The 22,713-nt window shown below is 37.4% G+C and overlaps 1 protein-coding gene across 1 annotated transcript in view; it reads right to left on the bottom strand.

Annotated features, from left to right (window-relative positions):
• The window catches only part of LRRC28 (leucine rich repeat containing 28), a 93,556-nt gene that overhangs the window by 56,356 nt on the left and 14,487 nt on the right, over positions 1-22,713 (bottom strand). Inside the window, exons 3-5 of the mRNA XM_019637848.1 lie at positions 21,534-21,574; positions 16,714-16,751; positions 15,982-16,119 (exon numbers count right to left, since the gene is read on the bottom strand). Coding sequence (XP_019493393.1) covers positions 15,982-16,119; positions 16,714-16,751; positions 21,534-21,574 — 217 coding nt within the window. The remainder of the gene's footprint in view (positions 1-15,981; positions 16,120-16,713; positions 16,752-21,533; positions 21,575-22,713) is intronic.

The raw sequence follows: 22,713 nt of genomic DNA, 5'->3' as shown, positions 1-22,713 counted from the left end.
AAAAAAAAAAAAAAGTAACTGTTAAGGTAGTATTATTTTAAAATTATTATTAATATCAGCAATCACAATAATGTGAATACAGTGCACTTAAAGAATTAAATTTACTAAGAGAGCAAAAATATCAACATACTAGATCTTCCCTAGTATTTGGCATTACATAGTAACCAGTAGATGCCACTTTGAGTCTCTAACAACAGAGCCCTCCCCTCTGCCCATCTCTTAGCCAAAACCTTGTTAAAACAGTGCCCTCTCCCCCAGGAAAGTAAAGGAAAGACCAATGGCAGAGGAACTACAAGCCAGGCTCCATGGGATGTGGATTTTAAGAGCACTGGAATAAACTGGAGGCAGAATAAGACACGAAAGGGAGTAAAGAGGGAGGAAACTGGAGGCTAAGACTAGTTGAGAAGCAGATAATTTTAAAAACTGACTGTTGTTACAGATTAGTAAGTAACCTTCCGACCACTTTTGGTCAAGAAATTTATGAATCATAGTATTATTTCGTACTTATGCTTTTGGATGGCATTTATACAATGGGCACACTTATGAACCCTAAAGTGGATGTAATTTGACCACTTAAGTTTGAATTAAATCTATTTTGTTCCATACTGTGACTAATCCTGCTTTTGTGTAATTACGAGGATCCACGTTGTAGCCCCCTCCATGCCCTACCAACATTATCCCTAGCAGAATTTATTGTTCATAGATCATCAGGGTGGACAGCTGGCCCTCATCTGACAATGAGAGGCAGAGTCTAGAAGAAATACATAAAGGTTTGAAGGAGAAAGGGAGTGAGCTAATTCTTGGGCCTCCAGGCTCTTCTCCAAATTCAGAGGCAATGGACCTTAAGACCACAGATACGGCCGACAAGCACCAAGAAGGAAAAGTGTCAGCAGACAAGAAAGCAGCCAGTGTTCAAACGTCCGAGAAAGCAACCACTACAGACCCACCCCGAGTGCAGTGTGTGCTCAAGGACACGGAACAGTAAGGGGACCCACAGTGTGAGAGCGACAGCAGGAACCCAGGGCGCCCAGGCGAGCAGGTGCCAGAGGCAGCGCTGGAAAACCAGGCTTTTTGTTGTTGTTGTTGTTGTTGTTTTTAATTTATCTTCTCTGTCAGAGCTTTCTTTCATTTCCTTACACAGAAGCACATATGTATATTATGAATTCCTTTATATCATGCTATTTTGAAAGGTATTACAAATACAGAAAATAATGGAATAGAGTTAACTAATTTCGATGCATTATTCATCCACTAAAAGAGAAAGGGCTTTTTAAAAGTTTACAAAAATATGAAATTGAAGACACGAAAATGAAGGGCAAATTTGGAAAAGGAAACAATACATTATTTAGTGTGAATGTGCGTTTACACAAAACTGACTTTTATTTAGGTGGCAGTGGGTTAGCGGAGTTCCTTTAACGGATTAGGGATCTGCGAAGTGCAAAGCTCCTGTAACGTAATCTGTGTTTTCCGCAAAGCCCCGTTGGCCCATTTGCTTAAGAAACCCATGCCTCCTGGCTAGGCGCCAGCATACCAAACCTGCCCAGTAGTGCATAGTTTTATTTCTGTTACTAAATTAGGAAACCAACACAGGCAGTGTCAGGGTCAACAGCAAAAAGAAAAGATTCAGCATCATTAGTCTGCATGTCTCCTTCAAAGCAAGAGCATTCTAAGATATTTCATTTTTAATTAGAAATCCCAAAGTAATTTAGCCTAATGAGGAACAATAGAAAGAAATAATTAAATGAAGACGAAGGAAGAAATACGAACATTTAACAAAAGTGGGCTTCAGAATAGCCTCAATCATGTTGAAAATTAACTACTCCTACTCAAGGCTTAATGCGTCAGTGACTGATACTAAAATACTGCCATCTTTTTCTAAGCAGTGAACAAGAAATGGGAAGTTATCCATCGCAGATTTCATAAAGATTTACTAACATACTTTACGCAGAGCACTGTTTAGAGAAACTTTAAGTAGATGATTCTTTAAGAGATTCTTAAAGAATCTTTAAGAAACTTTAAGAGACCTGACTGGAGAAACACAAAGAAGAATTTCAAGAGAACAAAGTCACTGTGTTTAGTTTCAAAGTAATTTTAAAATGACATAAACATATAGAAGAAAAAATTCATAATTTTCCACTTTCCAGAATTTTATTTGCTCCTAACTAATTAGCATGTCAGAAAGGCTTAAGAAGACAGTAGCTGTTAATTAACATTCTTTAAATAGTATTTTAAACATACCCCAATACTTTATTAAAAGCTAAAGCTTGAATCTTAAAGGTATTGGGAGAGTTTTAGTTCTAGCAATATCTGAATGATATTTTTCTTATAAACATTTTGTTAAATATTGATAAATTTGAAAGTAGTGTTTATTTTACTTTAGTTCCATGAAAGAATTTAAAAATTAAATGAGTGCTTTGTTACAAAATCTTAATTTTTACATGGATAAAATGTATTTAAACATCAGAATTTAGAAATTATAGAAAAAAATAACAAAGTTTGAGTATTATAAAAGCCCTGAAAGCTTTATCAAACATGACTTGAAAAGAAAAAGAAGTTCACAATGTTTACTTCCCAACCTTTAGCAATACATAAATTCATTCACACTTATAAAGAAGCCACAGAGAGAACTCTTCCAGTAACCATCCTAATTGTTTGGTATCCTTTCATCTCATCTCTTTTTATATACAGAGGGTGGCAAAAAAAAAAATGTATACATATTTTAAGAAAGGAAAAAACTGTATTAAAATTGTAATACTCAATATATACCGATAACAAATGATGAATACGAGTCATGTCTATACATTCTCTCGGTACCCCAGTGTTTACGTGATCTCTAGAGGACAGCAAAATGCATTTAGGTGATCTGGTGTGAGTGAAAGCCAAGAGCCTTTATCTTCTTTCTGTTCCACTCCCACCACCGAGATCTGGCCATCAGTAAATAGAAGCAGTAGGTCCACAGGGGGTGGGACAAGCAGAAATAGTCTCCCTCAGTCTCAAGTCTGTCTGTCCTTCAACTGTCCATCTTACAGAGGTCACAGTGCAGACTGCGTCATCTGACCCCTCGTCTGGCCCTTCACTGTCTCTGAATTAGTGATAACAAGGCACAACGTTGTGGAAAGCATAATAAAATTAGAGAAGCAAGCTTAAAGTCTTAAGGTACATGAATTAAAATGAAAGCAAGAAACAAACTGAGTGATCAGAAACTATACTGAATAGTGTAATGACCCCCATAGATCACTTTGATACAAGGTCCCCCAGACCCTCATCTGTAACTTCTTACTACTGTCAGATATACATGAACGTATGTGCACAGATGGAATGTCCAAAATGGAGCACTGAGTTTTCTTTGGTTGTAAAAAAAAAAAAAAAAAAAATCAATGAAATTTGTTTTTTTCTCAAAAGAAATTTGAAGAAAAAAAAAAAATTGGAGGACTTACACAGCCTCACTTCAAAACGCCCAATAAAGCTACAGTAATTAAGCCAATGCAGTTTTGCCATAATGATAGACATAAAGACTAATGGAGTAGAATATTAGAAATAAACCCATATGTTTATGGTCAGTCAACTGATTTTCGACAAAGGTACCAAGGTAATTCCACAAAGAAAGGATAGTCTTTTCAACAGGTTGTACTGGAACAACTGAATATTCCCATATTTAAAATATCCCAACCCTTACTTCACCTCACACACAATCGTTAACTTGAAATGGATCACAGACATAAAATATAATAGCTAATTTGATGTAAAACTTGTGTAAGAAAACATAAGAAAAAAATTCTGGTGATCCTAGGTTTGGCAGACATTAACAGCACAATCCATGAAATAAAAAACTAACAAACTGGGTTTCATCAAAATTTAAAACTTTTGCTCTTCAAAAGATAAAGGAATTTAAGTTTTCCACACTTAGAATTCCATGGAGTTTTAAAAACTGGGACCTTTCAGTAATATAGCAAAAGCCTATAAAATGAATGTCACTTAATCCCTATATCTCCATTTCCTTATCCAGTGCGATTTGAACTTGATGGGTTCTGATATTCCTTTTACCACTCAAGTCCAACATCCTCAAATTGTGCTAACTTTAATAGGTTTGATTTTATGATGGGCATAGAATGACAACCTTGAAAATTTGCTTTCTGCTGCTAAAAGGCTTGACATAATAGGATATGAGGGTTTACATATTACATTGATTACCTAAATGTTAATTTTTTAAAAAGGAATAGTAAAAAGTATTAAACAAAGAACTATGATGTCAGTTGCATGTGGGGGCGTGGAGAGGAGTTTGGTAACAATCCATATCAAACTAAATTTTGTTTAATTACTTCTATTACATCAACCCTTGGCAAATCATAAAGCTTTTCATTCACTAAAACAGTCATTAACTTCAAAATTACTTGCAAAATAGACAATCTGATTTAAATTAAAACCTTTAACAAATTAAGACATAATTTACAGATGAAGTAAGCAAAAAGCATGTTCAAATAACACAGGACAAAATAAATGTTTTACATATTGAAGACATTACTTTTTAAGAAATACTTATTTCAGCACATAACCTATATTCTGCCAGTTAATTTTTCCTCACAATTATATAATTTGACATGAAACATAATTTTCTGATCATGTCACAAAACAACACCTCTAAAGCACTGCAAGTTGATTTAGATCCAAAAATAACAAATAAATCTGACTTATTAATAGGTTGAGTATAAGAAAAAACATGTATATAGGTTCTCAAGAAAACTCACTCTAAAAGATTAACGACACTTATATTCATAGTTTCTTTCAATATTCTTAATTACTGGTATTCACAATGAACAAATGATTATGAACCCAGTATGGGCTTCTATCATGCACTTTTGGTAAATTATTTAAATGAAGGTTATTAATTGGGGAAGTAGTATATCAAATCTGTCCTTTAGAACAAGAATCCTAGAGGCAGTATGTGTGACAGACGATGAGATGAATACATTTCAGAGATAAAATAGAAAATATGCAAATGCAAGTCACGTGCTTCTGAACACCACTTACACATCAGCCGAACCCACTCATCACGCGTGGTCTCGTAAATCCTCTTCAGATGACCTCGGTCTTCATGGCTCCCACATAGCACCAAGCTAGTAGAAACCATGGTGTAGAAAATTAACTGTACACAGAAAGGGAAGAGAGGCAGACTGCGTGTGAAGTGAATTTGAAAGTATCCACCCTAAGATTTCAAATTGGATTGTTGCTGTTATGTTAGCTGCTTTTCACAAAGGAGCCGTCCGTGCCTTCGTCAGCAGTATGATGGATGGGAGAGGCTTTCCAAGTCTGAAGGACTAACTTTTCTCCTTTTGCCCTTTTTTAAAGGTATCATCACAATGAACTTTTGTTTTTCAGATATTTGGCAAGTTTTCCACTATTTCCCTTCACACCTTCCCTAAAGAGTAGCATTTTCTGTATATATTTGACACTGAGAAGGAAGCATGGCCCAGAAAATAGATTTTTTTCTTCTTTTAGAAGAATTTTAATGGTTGTTTTTATTCCATGGTTTTTGCTCAATTTTCAAAGAGTGGAAAAGTCTGTAATAAAATTTTAAAGTTTTAGTTCTATGGGTGACCAGATTTTACAATATGTGATAGCATCAATAGTAAAGGTATTTTTTTCTGAGACATCTATGTGTTTTAGCTAAACTGGTATACACCAAGATGTTACATAAAAATAAAAATAAAAATACCAGGGGTGCCAAAGTGGACACTTTGGTCAGCTTTGCTCAAGCAGTAGTTCGCCATCATCAGAAGTGTCTGGACGCTGAGGTAACTACTTTGAGCACCTCTTGTAATTGCAGAAGTCAAACGTGACTTGTATTCATCTTTTGTCATCAGTATATATTGAGTATTACAATCTTAATACAGCTTTCCTTTCTTAAAATGTGTATACATTTTTTGGGCACCCTCTGTATATATGTTACTATAAACTTACTATATAGTAACTATGTAGTTACTGTAACTACAGTATAAAGTTACTTTACTAAGTAAGTACTATGTTCTAATAAGAGACACTGAAAGAACAGGCTCTGACTTTGAGTTTTGGACTTTGGTAGACAATTTATTGAAGTACTCAATAAAGCTGAGGCCAGGCACATTGCTGGATTTTCTCTCTCTATCCATTAGTTGTCAAATTGGGTATCTTAGTCACTCAACACTGTACGAAGACGACTGACCACTAACACACTCTATGCTTTGTTCTCTAGTCTCTCTGTCTAGCTTCCTCCTTGGAAATACACAGTTTAAAACATTAGACAATAAAATATTGTAAGCTCCCCTGAAATCTGGCCTAGCTTTTGTTCACCTGCATCATTCCGACTTCCTCTGATGCACAGCATGGCACTTTGAACCAAAAATAATTTTTGTTAAGTAGATGACACAGTAGTGCCCAGGTCATGTAGCCAACCCCACGACATGGAGAAAGTCTATTTATATACATTGCTACCCGTACATATATAGAGGGGGCTGCTCTGGCAGTGATTAATTATTTAGATTATTTTTCAGTGAGAAAAGGGCTAGCGAGCTGTTTTGCCAACATTGATGTGGAATCAGTGAGTCTTCCCTAGCAGGGTACATTATTCCCAAATTACTGAGGTGTCTGCCCAAGTAGGGTAAGATGGGGTGAAGCCTTGATGATCTGGGGGCAGGAGGTATAGTGACACCCTATGTGTTTTGAAGATTCAAAAGGATAGATGCTCTACTCTCCCTTTGAGTTGATCGCTGAGGAGGCAGGCACAATAGAAACCAAGGGCTGACCTAGTGTTCCTGGGGCCACCGAGCATTCCTAGAAACTGCAGCCCAGGGAATGCAAAAACAGGGTACCTGGGAGCAGTCTCGTACCTATAGGAGTGGGGTCAGCACCTCTGAAGAAGCATTGCCACCTGTGCTATTATCCATCAGACTCTAGCAATGACGTCTCATCAAATGGGGTAGTAAGCAATGTGGGGGGAGGTGGGAGACCCCCAGAGACCCTGGTTCCTTCTGCAGGAAGCAGGCTGATCGGCTCCTCCCAACCCCACATTAGGCCAATGAGCACAGAGATTTCAGAACAATTTAGGTGGCAATGGGACAGATCAAACATGAGATAATAAATCTCATTTCAATAAAGCAAGAGAGGCTCAACTAGAAGAAAACTACATCATGAGGGAAAAAATAATAAACTTCACCATACTTGAAGCCTGAGTCTTAGGAACAATTTGAGCTAGTTATATATATGCATATTTCTGTGTTTGTGCACGCCTTTATCCATTAAAGTACAAGACGGACTGCTTTCGTGTTTTTCATTTCGGCTACAAATCCTTCCTTTTTTGGTATGCAAAACAATTTTCAAGGATAAAAGCATTTCAAAAAAAAAAAAAATAGGCTGCTTTATATGCCAGATGTGAGCAACATCTTTTCTGACTCCTGGTTACATTTGTTACCAAAACCTTCTCTGGGAGTTCACAGTTTATAGTAAAGCACAAAAGCATCAAACGTCAGCTGGTTTTTCTGACTCTTCCAGTATCTACTGCCCTTGGTGGTCTTTACCAAGGGTGAGTTACAAAATGTTTGGCAAGAGCAGCCGGGTGGCTCAGTTGGTAGGAGCACATGCTCTTAACAACAAGGTTGCCGGTTCGACTCCCACATGGGATGGTGGGCTGCGCCCCCCCACCCCTGCAACTAGAGTGAAAACAGCGATTGGACTTGGAGCTGAGCTGCGCCGTCCATAACTAAGATTGAAGGACAACAACTTGACTTGGAGCCGATGGGTCCTGGAAAAAACACACTGTTCCTCAATAAAGTTAAAAAAAAAAATTCTCTAAAAAAAAAAAAAAAAAGAAAATGTTTGGCAAGTAGCTCTGAGTTGATGGAAATCTTTCCCCAACTATCCTTTATTGGTAAGTGCACAATATTTCTCTTCATAATTGATCACCTAATTTTACTTAATCAAGTTAGAAAAAGCCTTTGGAAGAAAATTAGTTTAAATTTGTTCTATAACAAGTAATGTCACAGTTTTGGTACTGGAAGGGGGAGGAGGCAATCTGTAAATGCTGAAGTGGCATATAATTGATATATATAAATGCAAGTAAGCCATTAGATGAGAAATCAAAGAACATATAATAGGGCTTCCACTCCCAGACATGGTAGGCTCAGTGACATCAGACTTGCGTCCCACCGAAATACAACAATTAAACTCGTCAAAAATATATTAGGCAACTGTTTCTAAGCCATGGAGAGGAAACACAGGATCTTGATCCTTGAAATAAGGGAAACAGAAAAGGTGAGCTGGGTATTGGAGCTGGCTTTCTTCCATGGCACAGGGAAGTGGGGCCCAGGCAGAGCTCCGAGGTCTCACAGAGCAGAAGAGCAAGACATCAGGTTTGGGTGGTTGAAGAGGCTGGAAAAGGCAGGCCAAAAGGGTACCAAATAGGAAAAGGCTATGAAAGGGGGAAGAGGGCTTAATAAATAGCATATTGGACAGCACGGAAGAAGTTCATGGAGTAGAAGACAGATCAACAGCTTTAGATCAGGAGGGAAAGAAAGATTTTAAAAAAAAAGCCTCAGTAACCTGTGGAATGGTATCAAATGATCTCATGTGTGTAAGTGGAGTTCTGGGAAGAGAAAATGGTGCAAAAAAAATATGTAAAGAAATAATGACAGAAAACATCCCAATTGGGGAATCAAGAAAACCCCAAGCAGGGTAAATATTTTGAAAATCTTACATTGTGGCATATCATAAATGAACTGATTAACATCAAAAAGAAAAAGAAAAGGGCTGGCCGTGTGGCTCAGTTGGTTAAGAGCTCGCTCAAGAGTTTGAGCTCTGAGCAATAGCGGTTCGAGTCCAGCCCGAGCTGAGCAGCCGCTGAGCTGCCAACNGCTCCAGGTTGAGCTGTTGTTCAGCATCTTAGCTGTAGAGGGCAGTGTCACTGGTCCTCATATGTGGGATCCAAACCAGGGCCCTCTGGCGTCCCAAGCCAGCTCTTAACCAACGCGCCACTCGGCAGGCTAGAGCGTGTATTCTTAACAACAAGGCTGCTGGTTCAACTCCCGCATGGGATGGTGGCTACACCCACCCGCAACTAAGATTGAACACAGTACCTTGAGCTTAGAGGCCTCAAACTGCCAACAGGCAGCCAGATGTCGACTGGCGCCCTCCACAACTAAGGTTGAAGAACAACTTGGCTGGTCCCCTTCCCCAATTCCCCAACAGTTCCCCTGCCCCAGCTCCCCAAATAAAAATAAATAAAGAAGGCAAAATATTATTATTTTGATCTAGGCAGGGATGGGTGTATGGGTGATATTCACTGTCCTTTTCTTTAAACTTTCCTAATGTTTGAAATATACAGTAAAACAATGAAGAGGAAAATAGGTATTTTCTATATGTTCTTCTAAAAGATTTTATTTTCACATTCAGATTTTTTTTCTTGAATTTATTTCTGTATATAGCATGAAGAAGGGAAATCTAATTATATTTTCCCCCATAGGATAACCAATTTCCCTAGCACCATTTCGCTAATGAAATGCAATGAATGACACTTCAGTTATTCATCAAGTTCCCATATAAGCCTGAATCTGTTTCTGGGCTCTGTTATGCTCCACTGCTTTATTTATCTATCCCAGAGTAAATACTACACTGTCTTAATTACCATAACTTTATAGTAGTCTTGAAATCTGGTAGGGCTTTTTCTTCAAAACTGTCTTGCTATTTATATTAGCTTCCTGTGACTGTCCTAACAAATTACCCCTAATTTGGTGCTTAAAATAAATATGTATTCTCTCACAGTTCTGGAGGCCAATAGTTAAAAATCAGTTTTACTGGGCCAAAATCAAGAATATTCCTGCAGGGGCCGGCCGAGTGGCTCAGTTGGTTAAGAGCTCACTCAAGAGTTTGAGCTCTGAGCAATAGCTGTTCGAGTCCAGCCCGAGCTGAGCAGCCGCTGAGCTGCAAACAGGTAGCAGGATGGCTCAGCAAAAAAAAAAAAAAAAGACAGAAAAAGAAAAAAATTTACGTAGCCATTGAGAAAGATAACGCACAGAGTATCAATGATACAAATTACAATTGACTTCTCATCAGAAACAATGGGGTCAAAAGACAATGGAAGTTTTGTTTTTTTTAATAAGTGCTAAAAAATAATCATGTCAATCCAGGGAAAATATTGTTCAAAAATAAAGATATTTTTGCATAAAGAAAAAGTGAGATAATTCATTGCCAGTAGACCTGCACCACAAGAAATATTAAAGGAAGTAGTTCAGGCTGAAGAGAGATGATACCAGATCGAAAAGAAATCTATAGGAAATAATGAAGAGCACAGGGAATGGTAAATATATATGGGTAGATACAAAGAATATCTTTTTTATTATCTTGATTTTCTTTCAAGACAACTGACTTGCAAAATAAACATTTTAGAGTACATAAGATATAGAGAAATAAAATATATGATACAATAACACAAGGGAAGGAAGATAAATGGAAGTATACTACTGGAAGGTTCTTATGTTAAGTGATACAATATCCTAAGTAAACTGTAATAAGTTAACCCCCCAAAAAAGCTAATAGAGGGATAAAATGGAACACTAAAACATATTCAAAGTAATCCAAAAGAAGGAAGAAAGGAGGCACAAGAAGAACAAAAACAAACTGTGGTAGCTAGTGGGGAAGGAAGAGAACTGAATTCCAATTAGAAAATAAAAAGTCAAAAGAGATTATCACTCACACCCTAATCAGCGGTTCTCAACCTGTGGGTCGAGACCCCTTTGGGGGTTGAACGACCCTTTCAGAGGGGTCGCCTAAGACCATCGGAAAACAAAAAGATATTTACATGACGATTGATAACACTAGCAAAATTATAGTTGTAGAGTAGCAACGAAAATAATTTTATGGTTGGGGGTCACCACAACATGAGGAACTGTATTAAGGGGTTGCGGCATTAGAAAGGTTGAGAACCGCTGCAAAGAAGGTGGATACGCTACATAATTACAGTTTTTAAAACGTTTCAGAGACTGAGGACACCAAGAAACCTAGATCAACTCCAAAAAGAGACAAGCCCATTTTGAAAGAGAAGAGATTCCCAGCTGCTACCACCCTTTACTGAAATTGGACAAAAATGCTGACAAGGGTTAAAGAGAGACCGGTCCACATACAATAGTCCTTTTTCTTCTGATCACATGTTATCTCCATTCACCTGTGCAAGGTCAGGCCTTTCCCCCTCCCCATTTTATGTTTTTGTCGTCACAATTATCCCTTTTCATGCTGCGTATTTGTTTGCAAATTGCAAAAGGTACAGTCTTCTTTTTTTATTTAAATGTTTTTCCTCCTTTAATCTTTATGTTATAATTGAGTGTTTAATAACTATTCTGAAATAGAGTTGCAATTTCCTGCTTCTGTCCCCTGTTTATTATCTTACAGTTTTGTATCCTTTCATCTTTTTGTTTCAGGTAGAAGAACTCCTTTCAACATTTCTCATAATGCAGGTCTCATGGTGGAAAATTTCCCTCAGCTTTCGTTTGTCTAGGAAAGCCTTTACTTATATAATGTGATTAACCAAGGTTACCCCAATACATTTTATTTTAAAAAGACAGGGAAACCAGTCTTACTAGCTTCCATGTTCTTACACCATACACCATAACTTCAATAATTTTAGCTGGAAGATATTTTTTGGGGGAAGTGGGGGGAGCGGGGAGGGGTGATGATTATTTATTCATCTTGGAACAAAGTTAGATTCACACTATTAAATTAGCCTCATCTTTCACGCTGAGGTCTATAGTCCAAATCAGGAACCGTTTTAAAACAGGTGCACCAAGCACTTGTCTTCATCCATGGAGCATGCTGTCTGCTGGAGCTGGTTGGAGCTCCACACGTACCGCTTCAGCGTTCTCTGGCCAATGCCCCACTGGCAGGATCTCTTGGCCTTTTGAAATGACAGACGCCAGCTGCTGTGTTCACATGTGCGCATGTGCAGCAGCCAGGAGCACCAGGCAATTAATACCCACCGCTCACCCCGGCAGTTCTCAAGCAATAATTTTGGGGAGTAGATGTTGAAATGCTTTCGCTCTCTCGGCACTGGAGTGGAATGACTGTGAGGGATGTGTTTTAGACGAGATTAAGCTCTAGCTGCCCGTTCCATAATGGCTGGTGTAGGAGGTCAAGCACGTAATCCCCAAATATGCCACTCTGGCATACTGATTATTTTGAGTTAAAGGCCCTGAAAAATAGCAGATGCAAGGAGGGCACTCTGACCTTCCTTTTTCTTCCTGAAAGCAGGAGATAAGACACCCATGCGAAAGGCATACTCCCTGTACCAGGGATAAGAAAGACATTCTTATCACCAGAGACGGGGCATCAAGGCCGAGGGAAATCTGTACAAACAAACCTTGTTAAACTGACCTTTATTCACTTTTCCACAATTAACTGCCCTTGCCCAAACCCCTTTGTCTTGCCACATTTTCACAATTTATGGCTCTAACTGCTTCTTTGGGTCTTCACTTTTCTTCTGAAGATTCCCGTGCACACCTATAAATTACCAAGTAAAAATTGTATACTTTTCCCCTGCTCACCTGTCTTATGTTAATCTTCTCAGGCCAAACTGGAGACCCGAAGAGGGCAGAGGAGAAATTTTACCTCCCCTACACTGGCCTAATCACATACTCTTTATAGGCTGTGTTTACATGCCCACCTCCCATCACCACTCCACACCAGGGTTCTCTGTGCCTCCTAAAAAACTACTTGCACTCAGGAAAGGAAAAAGACATCTAAATGAAAGAAGAGTGCAAAATATATTGTAAAAAAAGGGGGGGAAAAAACGACAGGTGACAGAATGAACCACTTACAGACAGACCCCTGATCGTGCTAACTCTGGACTTTCTACTATTCATCAAAGCTTTTGCAATGTCAAAGCGCTAGAGTGAAGTAAACAGGGGAGTTCAAATATAAAATTAATCCTACACCCCAGACATTCTGTTTTAAGCCTTTGGGCAGCTATGTTACATGGAGCTCTATTGGTGACAATTTCTAGAAGCCAGTCAGAGTTAGCTTCAGCACAACCCTGTGGTCCTTAAGAACAGAACCAGTGATGGGATAGTAAACAGACTTAGGAAGTCTCTGCCTCCATCTTCCCCCTGTGTTTCTGCTTCATCTTTCCCTCTTTTTCTGTTTCTCAGTCCATGTGGCTCCCACCAGCACTGCACGAGATTACATAGATTTGCCAGTAGCCCAGGGATGGGAGACTGGTTTTCTTTTTCTGCTTTCTCTGCTCTCTTTTTTCTCCCCCACTAGCCTCTTCCAAAATTTCCAGGAAAAAAAAAATTGGTCCTGCTTGAGTCAGGTACCTATGCCAGGACCATCTAAATGTGGAGAGAAAGAAATGTCACATGGTAGAAAAATGGCAGTACTCTGCAATCCAACATAATGGGGGAAAGGGACATTCCCAGAGAATGGATATTGGTAAACGACACAATAGAATCAACCCTGTGTGAGTCATAGATGTGCTTGAGAAACTGAGGAAAACACTGGACCTTATTTACAGCAATACATACGTACAGAGAAACACCAAACTGCACACAATTGACAGTGTTCATGAAAACCCTATAATCCGTTCTTAGAGCCTAATTTTAAAGTTCTCGATAGCCACCTAGATATTCCTAATGTTTCAAATTTTTAAAATATGGCTCTAAAATTTTTCAAATTCTAAATACTGAATATGAAATTGCACTCAAAGGTTTTTTAACCACAACAAATACACATAATAAAATGTTAAGTCTCTCGGCGGAATATAACATTTAAGAAGTCTATACGTAATGGCATGGTCTATATAGAAGGGATGAACAATCTGATATCAAAGGGTATCTACTGTCATCAAGTGAGACAACATGGCCGCCCCTCAAATTGTTTTTACTACAGTTAAAATCCTTTTCTATATCATGTGCCCAAACATGAGCAAACATTTGAGATGTACCCATCCCCTCACCCATTCAAATCATGACATGTGAAATTACCTCATAAAGAAATGTGTAAAGTGAATCAAATAATTATTGGGTCATCGGGAAAGTCAGGACGCATTTTGGCATTGAAAAACATAGAAAAATACGTCATGACTTTCCAGACGACCCAATAGTAAGACCTAGTCCATTGCTATTCGTAATGGCCTAGAAAGAAAAAAAACTATACATGGCTCAATCCAAAGTTTCTATTCAAAATACATGGCTATTATTGCAAATAATTTTACTCAAAACAAGCAAAATCAAACACAGACAAGAGACATGAGCTAGGGGAATAAAATCAGAAGTAAATATTATACCTCAAATCTACTGTGCAACAGGTGAGATATAAATAAAAAATTATATGAAAGTAGTCAGAAAACCTATACACTTCACTTATGATTAGGAAGCAGTCAATAATATTAGTCGTATTAACCTCTGAGTGTGTATAATGGAAGGAAACGGCCACATTCGACCACAAAATGTACTTACGTTACAGGAAAAGAGGATAACAGAATACAAAGAACAATGGTTTCACAGAGAATTATATTCCGCATGTGTTACTTAATCATATATAAAAAGGTCTTATAAATGCAGTATTATATCCATGCATTTTGATTCTATAATATGTCTTTCTGAGTTTCATATACAAAAACATGAAAATTTAAAGTATTATTTTAATGATATATTTTCTAGGTAACCTCCAAAAGAGAATCCAATTTTCTGAATATCTGCATATATAAACTTGATAAAGCTAGAATGATGAAACACCATTGAGCCTAATTACATACAATTAACTCTAAAGTAAAGATATTCCTACACCATACAGGAAATTTTTATATTAACAGTTGGAAAAAGTAAGACATTATATGAAGTAAAAAACTTATTTTTAAACAGTCACTGCTACATTGGTGCCATTTTTATAAAGGCTATTGAACATATATATGTAGGTCAGCATATAATGTGTAAAAATTAATGTTACTATGTGTTCATCAAGCAATTTCTGTACTTGAAAAACTTTGGAGAAAGTTTTTTTTAAATCATAAGGAAATATTATCGACTCATTCATGGACTTAACATGAATAGTTTTTAACATTCTCATGTGTCCATGAAATTCCATGACAGGTAGTAATTTGTAATTTTGGTTGTGACGCATTTCACTTAGATACACTAAAAGTCTAGCTGGTGTTCCTGAAACAGTTATTAAATAAAAACAACCCCAGGCAATGTGACATCTGTATTTTTCTCTGCTCATTCTTGAATGCAAAGTAACTTTCACGTAATACCTGAAACACAAGGGTTTTTTTTTTTTAATTTTTAAATCATACTTCACTTTTTTTAAAAATATGGGAAATGACATACGACAGTGGAATTTGCAAATGTGTAGATTCACAAAGTAAGGTCTCATGTTGGCCCCCATAATAAAGTCACAGGGTTTAATGGTGGCCCAGGAGAATGAAGAATTTGGTATCGTCTTTAGGTGCATCACAATCTAATAGAATGTTCAGGAAGCAGAACTGACTATTAATCGTAGGACCAAACTTAAATTCTACCACCACATTCTAGTATGATTTCTTATCAAATCAGAGTTAATGCCCATCAATTACCTCACCAGAGAACAAGAGAAAACACTGTATGTACCTGCCTTTTGGATACTAAAATGATTTCTATTGCACATAACGGTTCATCTAAATTCTCTGATGTGAGATTCAGAAGTGAAGTAACTTTCTGTACAAATAACTCACCAGGGCAGTGATCTGAAACGCCATGCCCAACTGCAGGAATTGCAGCTCAAAAACATAAATGCCTTCTTCTATATTTGTAGCAGGGGAAAGATTCCTTGTCACATTTCCTCTACATTTCTTAGTTACATCTTCAAACCAATGGACAATCGAATACTTACAAATATATCCCAAGCCCGCTGCCTAGACAGACAGTGAGAAATAGGAATAAAAACAGATTTCTGATAGACAAACTACTGTGTGCTACAGATTATGGTTACCTGGAGGTAGGAATTGCAGTTGGTTATTAGCTAACCGAAGATGACGTAAAGCTCTCAGACGACCAATTTCTGGGCAAACAATTTCTAAGGCATTGTCACTAAGGTCCAAGCACTGGAGTTTTACAAGGGACCCAATGGCTTCAAAGAGAAGAGAAGGGGAAAGGCAAAATTAAAATGATATGCGACATCTTTAATGCAAGTAACTCCAAGTTAAAATACTTCAGTACTTAATATCACCGTCTCGGTGGCTCACAAAATCATAAAAACATAGATCGACCCAAATTTTATAGCAGCGATAAGACTTCTAACTTGATATAAAATGTAACTTAAAATAGAACAAAAATAAAAATTTGAAAACACTGCAAAATATTGCTTGAATAAATAAATAATTCATGAAATGATATATAAGGCCTTTTCTAATCTAACCAAAATTCTTAACTGGTTTTACTGAATTTAGAATTTATTCTATTATTTACCCAACAACAGTATATCTAATAATAATTTACCTAATCATTATAACCATTCTGGACTTATTTACTTAAACATAATTCTTAACTAGGCTTACTAAGTAGGGGGTAAAAGCTTTGAAACTAATAAATTAAAGAACTTATAATTAAAACTCACTAATACACCAACCAAAATAGGTTTAAAGGGACTATATGTTCTACTATCATCAGGCAAAGCTTAAACTATCATTCATGTCCCCTAAATAAATACCGGAAGTGCACTTACCTTCCGGTACCACAACTATGTTATTTGAGTGTAGGTACCTGGGGGAAAAGACAGGGGGAAAAAAAGCTGTTATCATTCAGTACTTTTGCTACATAATCAGTTCGTAAAATGCTCACTTAGAAATTTATCAAATATGAAGGGATCAAACTTTCACACTCTACCCTAAGTACATAACACAAAATATATGGTAATCACAGATAACGAATAATACTTTGAAAATAATATTTGATGCTGGAATTGCAAATATTAAAACTATTTACTGATTGAGTTACTATTTTAAAATTAAAGAATGCACAATAGAAAAATTATGAGGTTTTTTCAACCTCATAAAATAAGTTACTAATTTCTTCATTTTTAATTATTCAGGTTTTCAGAAATACAGAAATTGTGTAAAGAAAAATCAACACCTACTGTGTAAAGGAAAATGCAACTTTTAGTTTCTGAAGAATAACTTCACAAAATAACCAAACCAAAGATATTCCCAGCCGACATGCTTACTGAGAACCAAAAATTCTGGAGAGATTAAATACTCATCATTTACAGTCTCTGTATAAATACTCAACTGTCAAGGTACAGAATTTATTTATTTCACAGCAAAAGGAATTTCATGAACAAGAGTCAAATTCTTTTCTTAAAAAAAACACAACATCTCGTCAGGGCTGACAAGTCCAGGCAAGCCTAAGTAAATAACGCTTTCCCACTGAAGTATCTTTAGCACACTCTGGTGGAGATTTTGTGAAATCAGAGGCAGCCAACTCTTCAGAGCAAAATGATAGTAACCACTGGAAATCATATAGTAATAATTTTTAAAAATAAATTTATATCATTGATTTTGAGACAAGAAAAGTAGGTTTCGATAAACTATTTTCAAACCTATCATTTTACATATTATCCCTCACAAATCAATCTTCATAAAGTATTTTTAAATAGAATTTTGAAATTTTCTTCTACATGTTTAAGTCTAACGTGAAATGCTAAAATGTCAATGACAAAGAATAAGGAAGACAGAAAATTAATAGATTTAAGAAGATTATTCTATGCTGGATTCAATCAATTTTGTAGTAGGTATTAACATGCTGGGTCTAACACAATTTAAATGATTATACCATTCCATGATATAGTTTATTCTTTGTTGTGTATATGAAATGATTTTACATTTTAAAATCAATACTCTTTAAACATTAATTTTAGGAAGAAATACCTAACTACTTTATCAGATGACTCTGTGCCAAAACACTAAATGTTATTAAAAAAGAAACAGGCCCAAAATGGAGTCACTTGTGCTAAGTCCATGTCACCAAGCCCAAACTGAGACTCAGTGTCTAACCTAATTGCAGTTTCAGCCTCTCCCAGGAACAGAGCCTTAACCAGTCAGTCTGGAACTTCCTGGTCAGCACTAATGAGATCATCTGCCTGACAGACCCCTGGCGACCCCTCCAAGGAAGGTGACCGTTCCTGAAACAATCCATTCTTTGCTAAATACCTTCCTTGTCCCATCCTCTTTCTGCCTTTAAAAGTCTTTCCTTTTCTACAGCTCTCCAGAGTTCCTTTCTGTATGCTAGATTGGATGCATGAATTTTTGAATAAGGCCAATTTGAGCTTTAAATGTACTTAGTTGAATTTTTTTTAACAATATACATAAGTGTGAGCACACGTGTGCAAACACACACACACACACACACACTTGCATTTGTTACACAAAAGCCAGAGTACCTAGACACCAAAATAAAGAGCAAACTGATTTTTTAAATTCCACAAAATATCTGCCTCAAGTTCTACCTATAAAAAAGGACGACCTTCAACTGTCTATATCAAAATGTGAACTCAAGTAGTCCCAATTATGACTGAGATCAGAAAGTGTATTTTATCATATTAAATGTATCTACATTATAATGAAGACACAGTCTATAGTAGGACAGACTGTCCCCAATCCTGGATACCTATGAGAATCACAAGGGGTCTTCAAAATATTGGCGCCCAACACCATCCCGTACCAAGTGAAACATTGTCACAACTTGAGTTATCCCGATGTGCAACTGATTAGGAATCACTGTTGTTATAAAGTGGATCAGAGGGCAGCCTCTGGAACCACCTTAATAGCCACATGACTAGGGGGGCAATTCCGAACCTCTCACTTTCCTAATCTATAGAAGCAGATGGTAATAGCACCAACTATAACATGGGGACATTGTAAGCATTAAATGAATTTACAAATGCTAAGTTCTCAGAACAGAGTTCATTGAGTGCTGCTGTTCTTGTTGTCATAGTGGTACTGTTATCACAAGTCATTCGTAATCATAAGTTTAGCGATTTTCAGTCATTTCTTTCTCCTTAGATTTTGTAGAGTATCTGAAATGTTGGTGTTTCAATGTAACTAATTTTCATCACGTTCCTCTCACATAATGCAGGAATTCTCATTCATTGATGGTGGGGGTGCAAGAGAGTATAGCCACTTTGGAAAACAGTTTGGCAGGATTTTTAATAAAAAAATATAGATATTACTTAATAGCAATATGTCAATGTCAGTTTCTTAGTTTTGACAAATGTACCATGGAATTGGAAGATGTTAACAATAGGAGAAACTGGGGCCGGCCAAGTGGCTCAGCTGGTTAAGAGTTCGCTCAAGAGTGCAAGCTCTGAGCAACAGCAGTTCGATTCCTGGCCCAAGCTGTGCTGCCACTGAACTGCCAACAGGTGGCAGGATGGCTCAGCTAAAAAAACCAAAAAACAATAGGAGAAACAGGCTAAGAGGAATATTGGAACTCTATGTATTACCTTTACAACTTTTTCTGTAAATATAAAATTGTTCCAAAATAAAAAGGTTGTTAAATTTTCCTTAAAAATGAAAGGAACAGGACTTTCACTTCCATCCATGATGGAGTAATAGGGACCAGATTTATCCGACTGCTATAAAAGCAACAAGAAAATTAAATGGAATATACCTGGGATGCCAAAAAAATGTATATAAGTGGACACTTTGGTTAGCGTTGCTCAAGTAGTAGTTTGCCGTCATCAGAAGTGTCTGGACGCTGATGGGAACCACTTTGAGCACCTCTTGTAATTGCAGAAGTCAAACGTGACTTGTATTCATCTTTTGTTATCGGTATATATTGAGTATTACAATTTTAATACAGTTTTCCTTTCTTAAAAAGTGTATACATTTTTTTTTTTTGGCACCCTCTGTATAAAACAATTCTTTTCAAATACTGACAACACCCACCAGGACTACATTCCCTGAAAGAAAGGAAACAAGTGAGGTGAGCCATACAATCGCCCTAGCTTTCTGCCTGGAGGCAGACTGTGGACTATGGAGCAGAAATTGAAGTCTCACCAAGTTATGGAGACGCATATCAGAGTCTAGGGAAGTTGTGGGGTGGAGTCCTGGAGGAGAGATTGCTACCAAAAAAACCCTCCAAAAATTTAAATAAGGGATTATTTGATCTTAGCTGAATTCTAAAATGTAGGCAAAAAGCAACAGAAAAACTCTCAGCTAAATGATCCACAGAGCTCACTAGAAGGCATTCAAGTTCTGAGCAGCAAGTGTACTAGGCCCTTGACGATCACTGGGGCATCCAAGAGGGGTCCTAGAAAGGCAGGCCTTTGTAATGGGGTTAAACCACCCCTAAAGGAGAGGTTCCTCACTCTAGACCTAACAAAGTATAAAGTCAAGCCATACATCAAACTAAACTGCAAATACCCATGTGCTAGAACAAAGCCCAACAAAAAGAAAGACAACAAAGACTAGACACTCAACAATGTAAAATTTATAAGGTCCAGCATCCAAAAAAGTATTAGACATGCTGGGCGGCAGGTTAGCTCAGGTGGTTAGAGTGCAGGCTCTTAACATCAAGGTTGCTGGTTCAATTCCCACAACTGCGCCCTCCACAACTAGACTGAAACAACTACTTGACTTGGAGCTGATGGGTCCTGGAAAAACACACTGTTCCCCAGTAAAGTTTAAAAAAAAAATTAAAGAAAAAAAAAAGTATTAGACATGCCAAGAATCAGGAAAATGTGACCAACAACCAGAATAAAAACAAGGATATACATATAGACCCTGTATGGCAGAGATGGCGGGATTCGCAAACAAGGACATAAAAGCAGCTATACTAAACATATTTAGGCATTTAAAGGTAAATACGAACATTGTGAGAGAAATGGCAAGGTGTAAAGAATGAAACAGAACTTCGACAGGTGTAAAATGTAACCAACAAAGTGAGAAACTTTACTGGGCGGGATTCATAGCAGACTAGACACTGAAAAAGAAAATGTTACTGACCCTGAAGACAGAGAAATACAATTTGTCTGAACTGAAGACACAGAGATACTTAAAGCTGATGCACTAAAAAAACAAAGGTGTAAACATATTATTTAGCATTGTGGAGATAATCATCAAAAGAACTAAACAAACGAAGCACGAAAGATACGGGAAGGAAGCTTTTACTCTATATTCTAATCTTTTATACAGTCTGACTGTTTCTATCAAGTAGTACATAGCAGTAACAATAATAGTAAAATTTCCCAATTACATGGACTATTCAAAAGGATTCTGTGACGAAGATGCTGTGCCCAGAAAAAATGTACCTTTCACCATTCATCTCCACTACCTTGAGGTGAGATATTTAAAACACAGATTTAAATGGTAAAATACTTTAAAATACTTTTGGGTTTGTTAGAACCACAGGTCTACCTGTGCAAGCACTATGATCATGATAGCAAAAATAAATACATTAAAATCATATTTCCTTTTGTTTCAAATAACTTAAAATTATTTTCACTCATATTAAAAAAAAAAAGAGAGTTTGAATAAACACACTCACAGTTCCACAAGGTTTGGAAGCTTCTGAGCAAGGTTTTCTGGCTGAAAAGTAAAAACTCAGAATTAAATTTTATTTTTGAAAAATGTATAAACATCTCTAAGTAGCTTCAACACAAAGTACTGTCTTTTTGAGGGCTGTACATTTTGAGAAAATATGAAAATAATAAGTCAGCAGGTCAGGATTTATGCTTACATAGACCATACTATTATTTAAACTTAGGAATTTGAACACTTCAAATCAATGTCCCCTGAAGAAACCAGAAACCTTGTATTCCATGGTCATGGAAGAAATAAGAATGCTCTTACCAGGCCCAGACAGAGGGACTAACGCCATGTGACATCAGAGCCAGAGATTGGAGGACACAGCTGCAAAGCCAGGAAATACACTGGCCACCCCCAGAGGCTAGGAGAAAGCATAGGTTCTCCCTCAGAGCCCTGAGAAGGAACCAGGCCCTGCCCACACCCTGAATTGGAACTACAGCCTCCCAAACCGCGACAGAATACATTTCTGTTGTTTTAAGCCACTCAGCATGTCATTGGTTATAGCAACCCTAGGAGACTGTACCACTCCCACCAATTCCCAGACTGAGCTCTTCAGAAGAAAGTAAGGGAAACAAATCCTCAGGGGGCAGAAAGCAAGATCTAACTAAGCTCAGAAGAAAGACCGCAAGCTGGAGCAGTGGTCCACGGGAGGGTCAGACGGGGCCACAGGTCCTAGGTTGGAGTTTGGGGTAGTAGTGTGGTCTGGCAGGGACAGGAAACAGGTCAGCACGAGGGGAGGGAGGGAGCTGGGTCTAAGTCCCGCACACAGTCAGAGCCCTGGAAAGACTAGCTCTTCCATGAAAAGAAACCCAGAAAAATTCCACTCAGCGATTGAGAGCAGGCTTCTCTCTGCTGGAAACACTGAGAAAGAGGAAAGGGCTCCTGTAAATAATAACTTTAGTGGGTTCAAATTTACAGGAACACAAAGGCATGAGACTGAAGGAGCACACTGAGTCAGGAGTAATTTAAAACAAAATTCTGCATTCAAATGCAGGGTAAGTTACATACCAACAACAAAGAATCAGGAATGTTTTTATAAATAAGAAATTAGGTCTGATCTGAGTCCTAAGAGACAAACAAATTATCAGAGGTTGCCTTGGAGCTCGGAGGCTAGTTCTAGTTAGCTTTCTAGACACAGG

Source organism: Hipposideros armiger, unplaced genomic scaffold (genome assembly GCF_001890085.2).
Source record: "Hipposideros armiger isolate ML-2016 unplaced genomic scaffold, ASM189008v1 scaffold_35, whole genome shotgun sequence".
NCBI classification, from domain to species: Eukaryota; Metazoa; Chordata; class Mammalia; order Chiroptera; family Hipposideridae; genus Hipposideros; species Hipposideros armiger.
This window is presented reverse-complemented; position numbering and strand designations above follow the sequence as displayed.